This window comes from Micromesistius poutassou (assembly GCF_964030765.1).
Source record: "Micromesistius poutassou genome assembly, chromosome: 2".
NCBI classification, from domain to species: Eukaryota; Metazoa; Chordata; class Actinopteri; order Gadiformes; family Gadidae; genus Micromesistius; species Micromesistius poutassou.
This window is the reverse complement of record NC_140272.1, coordinates 15,318,916-15,324,915: the sequence shown is the minus strand read 5'-3', so window position 1 is coordinate 15,324,915 and position 6,000 is coordinate 15,318,916. Positions and strand designations below refer to the sequence as shown.

Below are 6,000 nucleotides of genomic sequence, written 5' to 3'. Positions count from 1 at the left end.
GTACACTTACATTATGCTTTTTTTTTTTCAAGTTGTTGAGTTGAGACAAAGAAAACACTATAAAACAATACATATGAAGTCAATCCTTTGTGTCTATCCATCTTCAAAGGAACACACAGTCTAGAGTGTATTATGGCCTCTCTCTCTACTTCAGCATCTTTTGTGGCACAGCATGTGTCTCTCTGTCACATTTTAAAGGAATACCGTGATTGCACCGGCACTGGCCAATTCTCAAGATCTCCCTTTTAAACCCAAGAAGAAAAAGTGAAAAAAATCCAGATATTCATTCTACATCTACCTGTGGCTTACAGAATATGTTCACACCCCTAATACTTTCGTCCTTCGTGCCTCTTCCTCTTGCACCACCAAAGCGACCTGCTGGCGGCTGACGGCACACAGAGACACGGGACCCTGTCAAGCCAATACTAATGATATCTTAGGCTTCCTCCCTCACATCTCACTCCCCCCCCTCTGGGCTCTGCCTCCCCCGGGGGGGGGGGGGGGGGGGGAGAGTGATCGAGTGGGGGAGTCACAGGGCGGAGACCTTCACTATGTGGGAGCTGCTCATGGTCTGGATGCTGGGGGGGGCCTGGGGGGGGACGGGAGGAGGGGGCGGCCGGCGCTGGTGGGGGGCCCCGTGGAGGCCGTCTCCCTCCAGGGTCAGGGCCGGGGGCGTCTGGAGGCTGATGATCGCCGTGGTGACCTGGCCCCGCCGGCAGTTGATCCGGCCTCCGTCCTCGGCCTTCTGGTTCAGACTGCTGCGGCTTGAGGGAGGGATGGACGGGACAGACAAAGGGAGGGATGGACAGACAGACGGACAGATGGATGGATGGACACAGACAGATGTATAGATGGATGGATGGACACAGACAGATGTATAGATGGAGGGATGGAAGGACGGATGGAAAGATGAAGCAAAGGAGGGATGATTTGATGAACAGACGGACGGATGGATAGATGGATGGAAATAAAGGTAAAAGGCAACCAATATAAGTCAGGCAAAAAACACCAGGGTTCCTCAGTTCCAAGGTCAAACTAAATATGTAGGGACTGCCCCCACTTAAGATTTTCTCTTCACATTTTAAAAATAATTATTTCAATATCTTTTTTCTGATTGGCCTAATTATGGCCAGAACGTAAGACTCAAGATGCCCCATCCCTTCCCAAAAATACACTTCATAACGAATAAAAAAATAATAAATGAATTTATTTATTTATTTTTTTTAATTTAAAATGTAACTATTCAAAATGGACGAGGTATGAAAACAGTGCCCTCAAGTGGCAGCGTTTGGTACTGTTAAAGCTATCTCGAATAGTGAGCGCGGGAAAACATTTGTCCCTCAGACGTTCACAGTAAAGCAACCCCAAGCCAGGCTGCTGTCCCACACGTCCCACCTGGTCTTGTGTGACGCGGGGTCCACACACTGTATATGGATGGCACTGAGCTCCTGTAGGGGGCCCCGCTGTGGGTGGTGGTGGTGGTAGGGTGGCTGGGACCCTGGGCTTGGGTCCGGGTCTGGCTCCGGGAGGGCGGTGTTCTTCCTCCGGGCCCTGCAGCCGCAGCAGGTGGAGGTGGAGTCTCCGTGGCTGGAGGAAGGGGAGGGGCTTGGCGAGGTGTAGCTCTGCAGCGCCGTCTCCAGGCTGTTCTGCTCGTAGGCCTGCTCATCCACAAACTCATGGGCCTGGGGGGGGGAGAGAGGTTAAGGAAGAGAGAGAGAGAGAGAGAGAGAGGGAGAGGGAGAGGGAGAGAGAGACAGAGACAGAGAGAGAGAGAGAGAGAGAGAGAGAGCGAGAGAGATGAGGATAATGTAGAGACAAACCAGATGGAGTAACCAAGAGAAGAAGCTCACTTAAACGACATATGTGAGCTGTTCCGGAGAAACCAGGTCAACATGCTCATGCTGAATGTCCTCAAGGTCCCAGCCTTTCACATGTTACACTAAGGGACAATTATTGAGTGCACGATTACCATAAACCAGTTTGCTCCAATTGAAATACTTTAAAGTGTTTTATTTCAATATGTTTTTGGCCTTAACTATCCAGACTGAGGCCATAACTGTTTGCGTGAGATAACTCAGAGAGAAAGAGAGAGAGAGAGAGAGAGAGAGAGAGAGAGAGAGAGAGAGAGAGAGAGAGAGAGAGAGAGAGAGAGAGAGAGAGAGAGAGAGAGAGAGAGAGAGAGAATAGAATTTGAAACAAACAAAGTAATTGATCATTTTGTTGTGTCCGACCACCTTGGGATGTGGTCTGGATCACTGGATCACAACGGGAGCTAAATCTGATCTGGGACTGCCCAAAGCTGACAGTGCGGCAGACAGCAGAAGCATCTGACCCGGGGTCAGTTTGTACTTATAGATCTCTAGTCAAAGAGAATACCTCTGAAAACATATCACATCCTTTCAGAAGTTGCAAGGAAAAAGTTAAACAGTACATGTAAAATGTTTCCAATTCACAAACTCTGCAGACTTTGACGATGAAACAATGTGAAATGAGGGAAATACTGTTTCTGGTTGTCGCTGGGACAAATCCTTGAAGTGTAAAGTCATGCAGTTTCAAGTCAACATTATTATAACATGGCAGAGAATGATGAACAGTCAGGTTTTAAAGCATAAACACGTCAGTATGAGTCATGGATATATAGATATCAGGACACCAGAAACACTTAAACACTGATCAGCTGGTGGCATGTCATGGGACCTTTAAGAATGGTCCACTAATTTTTGGAGCCCACAGCACACAGAGTGCAAATATCATCTCATACTTGTAATGCAACCCAAAAGAGAAATAGTAAAAATATGTAACGTAAATAGTAAAAATATGTAACGTGAGTAAACGTTACATATGCAAAGTAGATTAGTAGTCACAGTGACTTGATAACGCGGGAAATTCCCTGGTACATCATCATGTCATCTTCTTATTTCTATATTCACGCAAAATAAGTATTTCTTCAGCTGTTGAAAATATAAGAATTTTTTAGGGTTTCATCCTCCTCTAAACTGGGTCTGAATCCATAATGCTCATTTAGGGATGGATTCACGTGAGGTACGCACGTGTGTGGAGCAGCATGTGTGGCGTAAGGGATGGGGAGAGGAGCTGAACAACGCTGTGGTCGTGTACTCACTGTGGTTTTCTCCAGACAGTACAGCAGGTGGTAGTGTTGACTCTCCAACAGAGACACGCTCTTACTCAGTTTCTGCTCATCCGCCTCTGTACCCTGGACGGCCACACACACACACACACACACACACACACACACACACACACACACACACACACACACACACACACACACACACACACACACACACACCCATACAAACACACACACACACACACACACACACACACACGTTTAGTTAAGAAGTATTGCCATAGGGTAACTTTTACTCCGGCCTTTGCTTTGAAGGTCAAAATATATTTGACCTCCTGCAGAGAGAGATTTGGATCGAGTCTTATTGGATCCATCAGAAGTACTTTACTGCAGGACTCCCGAGCAGAGAGCGACAGCATGACGCCTCCTCTCAGGTTCTGAGCATGAAATACTGGGTCATGTTTGTTGTTGACTTCCCTCTCATGGTCTCACTCTTCTTGTTTGTATGTAAATGACATACAGGCCAATAAGTCAGTGCTTGTTGCTAATATGAATTTGGCCCAACTGAATGCTCATTCCCTCTATCTTGCCTCCAGTGCTAATGACTACACTTCACCAAGACCGACAGCATGCCTAGTGACTGTCTGGCTCAACATGGCAGCCACACAATGACACAATGGCTCTGCTTTTGACGGATACAGCTAAACTAGGCATCCGAACACACCGTAATGCTTCTGTTGTTATCTGTTGTTGGGGGGGCTGTTCTCAATCAAAGTGTGGAGGACTTGTTCCAAAATGTTGCTATTGAATTAGATAAATAATGTTGATATTTAATGACCCAGATAAAGGAAACAAATGAATACAAATGAAGAGAATGATAAGTGGTGTAGTCCAGGAAGAGTTATTGTTACAATTTCCTTTATATTTATGTGACTGGCAAGCAGACCTTTGAGGTCCTTTTTCACCAATGCGACATTGTCCCTGGTCGACAACAGCTCCCAAAATATCACTATCGTCGGACAGACCATAGTGCCCCAACCCACTGCCGCCCCACCCCCCCCTGTCACATGGCAGGTTGACCGGCCCCTGGGATATGTTGTTTGGATTCCAGACACACAATTTCCCACACAAAACCCCCAAAAGTAAAAAGTCACAGCCTTGTTATGGTTCTATGTCTCCATTCACGATGACAGGCTGCCACCTGAGAGTGCTTCTGATGCCGCGGTGATGCTTGCTTGGAGACCAGGGGACGGGTGTCTCTCGATGTCAGAGGCTGATTTGCTGGTCTCATTTCACGCCTGACCCTGACATTTCCGTGTTGCACATCAGCCCGGCGGCAGCTATGAGGTCACTGTTTGGAGTTCAAAACTATCTTCTTTCTTTTGAAACTCGGGGAGGGCTATATGAAACTATAGGATCAGTTAGCCTGGAAGCACAACGTAGACAGGCATCACACCTTGATGTAGCTATTCTTTACGTATAATTGGACTACCATGCTGTCTGATTGTCTGTATTTGTATAATTGGACCACCATGCTGTCTGATTGTCTGCATTTGTATAATTGGACCACCATGCTGTCTGATTGTCTGTCTTTATGTCTACCTGCCAGTACCTGCGTAGCGAACAAAAGGTAGTAGCCCCGCTCCATCAACTCAGTCATCCATCCAAGGCAGAGGATAGCTGTCAGGTTTTGTTCGACACCAACATCAGCACCATGCTCAATTTGGTAGGTTTAGCTATCAGAGAACAGGGTGCGATACGAATCAATGAGACGTATGATCTCAGCCTTTTTCTGCTACTTTCAGCTGTGAAAGATGCATGAAGGCGGGCCGGCATTTCAGAATGTATGTATGAAGAATGAAGGAGAGGCAACAGCCGACTTCTCCATCACGGGAGGAGGGGATCAAGACAGCACCAGCCTTTCGGGGGTTAAGCCTTCAGAATATCTACATGGCACATCCTCCTTCTTTTTGTGATCCAGTTGATTCAGGTCAAGATTACCACAGCGATTCTTTATGGTATAAGTGCCTGAGAAGCAAGCATACAATGGTGACCCCTCAACAAGGAGCAGATTAGCAGAACCAAGACTTTAATGCCCACATCGTAAGTGTGTCTCATTCACAAGCACAGTGTAGCCTGTGTTAAAAAATGCTAATATTAACAGGTTCAGTGTACAGGAGGAGGTGTCGGTCTGTAACATTCGTTCCCAAGGTACACTCAAAGGGCCTCTCGCTTGATGTTCAAACACAAGTGTTGTTGGGGTTAAAACCGAAGAGATTCCTGAACCAGCTCTCGGACTCAAATAGCAAGAGAGGGACCTTTTCATCCCCATCCCCACTCAAGGTAATAGGCTCACAAAACATACTTCAGAGTCTGGTTAAATCTCTCGACATCACATTGAGACTCAGGGTGACTTGCACTACAGGGGGCAATGAGTGATGCCCTGCTGTAGCACTTGCTTTAAGACTTCTGATATAAAGTTAGAGCCCTGATCTGGTTGGTGTGTTTGAGCGAGTCCAAAAGTCAAGAATTTCACAAAACCCTTCACAATACTGGAAGCTATTATTATTCCCCTCAGTGGGAGGGCCTCAGGGATATGAGTGACACCACAAAGGATGGTTAAAAGTTATTGGTTACCATCACAATCCACCAAAACCATGCTGAAAGGTTCACAGAATAATGAGCTTTTTTTCTGTGCTTACAGTGACAGGAGGACCTCACTAACCACCACCAATGTGTAGCACCCACTTGGGTGATACATGGCAGCCAATCTGCGCCAGAATGCTCACCACACCTCACCAGGTGGAGAGTGAGGGAGTGAGCCAATTATACAGGGGGATGATATACACAGAACGCAGGTATAGGTTGCAAGGGAGCAACCGGCAAGCCTTGGTTAGGCTGTACTGTCA

The 6,000-nt window shown here is 46.8% G+C and overlaps 1 protein-coding gene across 2 annotated transcripts in view; it reads right to left on the bottom strand.

Moving 5' to 3' along the window:
- Positions 1-529: 529 nt before the first annotated feature.
- The window catches only part of LOC311339389 (A-type voltage-gated potassium channel KCND3-like), a gene marked incomplete at both ends in the record, with an annotated part of 57,763 nt that continues 52,292 nt past the window's right edge, over positions 530-6,000 (bottom strand). The window contains 3 exons of one of the 2 annotated variants that reach the window (XM_084464765.1): positions 530-764; positions 1,396-1,682; positions 3,122-3,214. In XM_084464765.1, the coding sequence (XP_084320891.1) occupies positions 530-764; positions 1,396-1,682; positions 3,122-3,214 (615 nt within the window). The remainder of the gene's footprint in view (positions 765-1,395; positions 1,683-3,121; positions 3,215-6,000) is intronic. The other variant, XM_084464766.1, reaches the window with a different exon arrangement.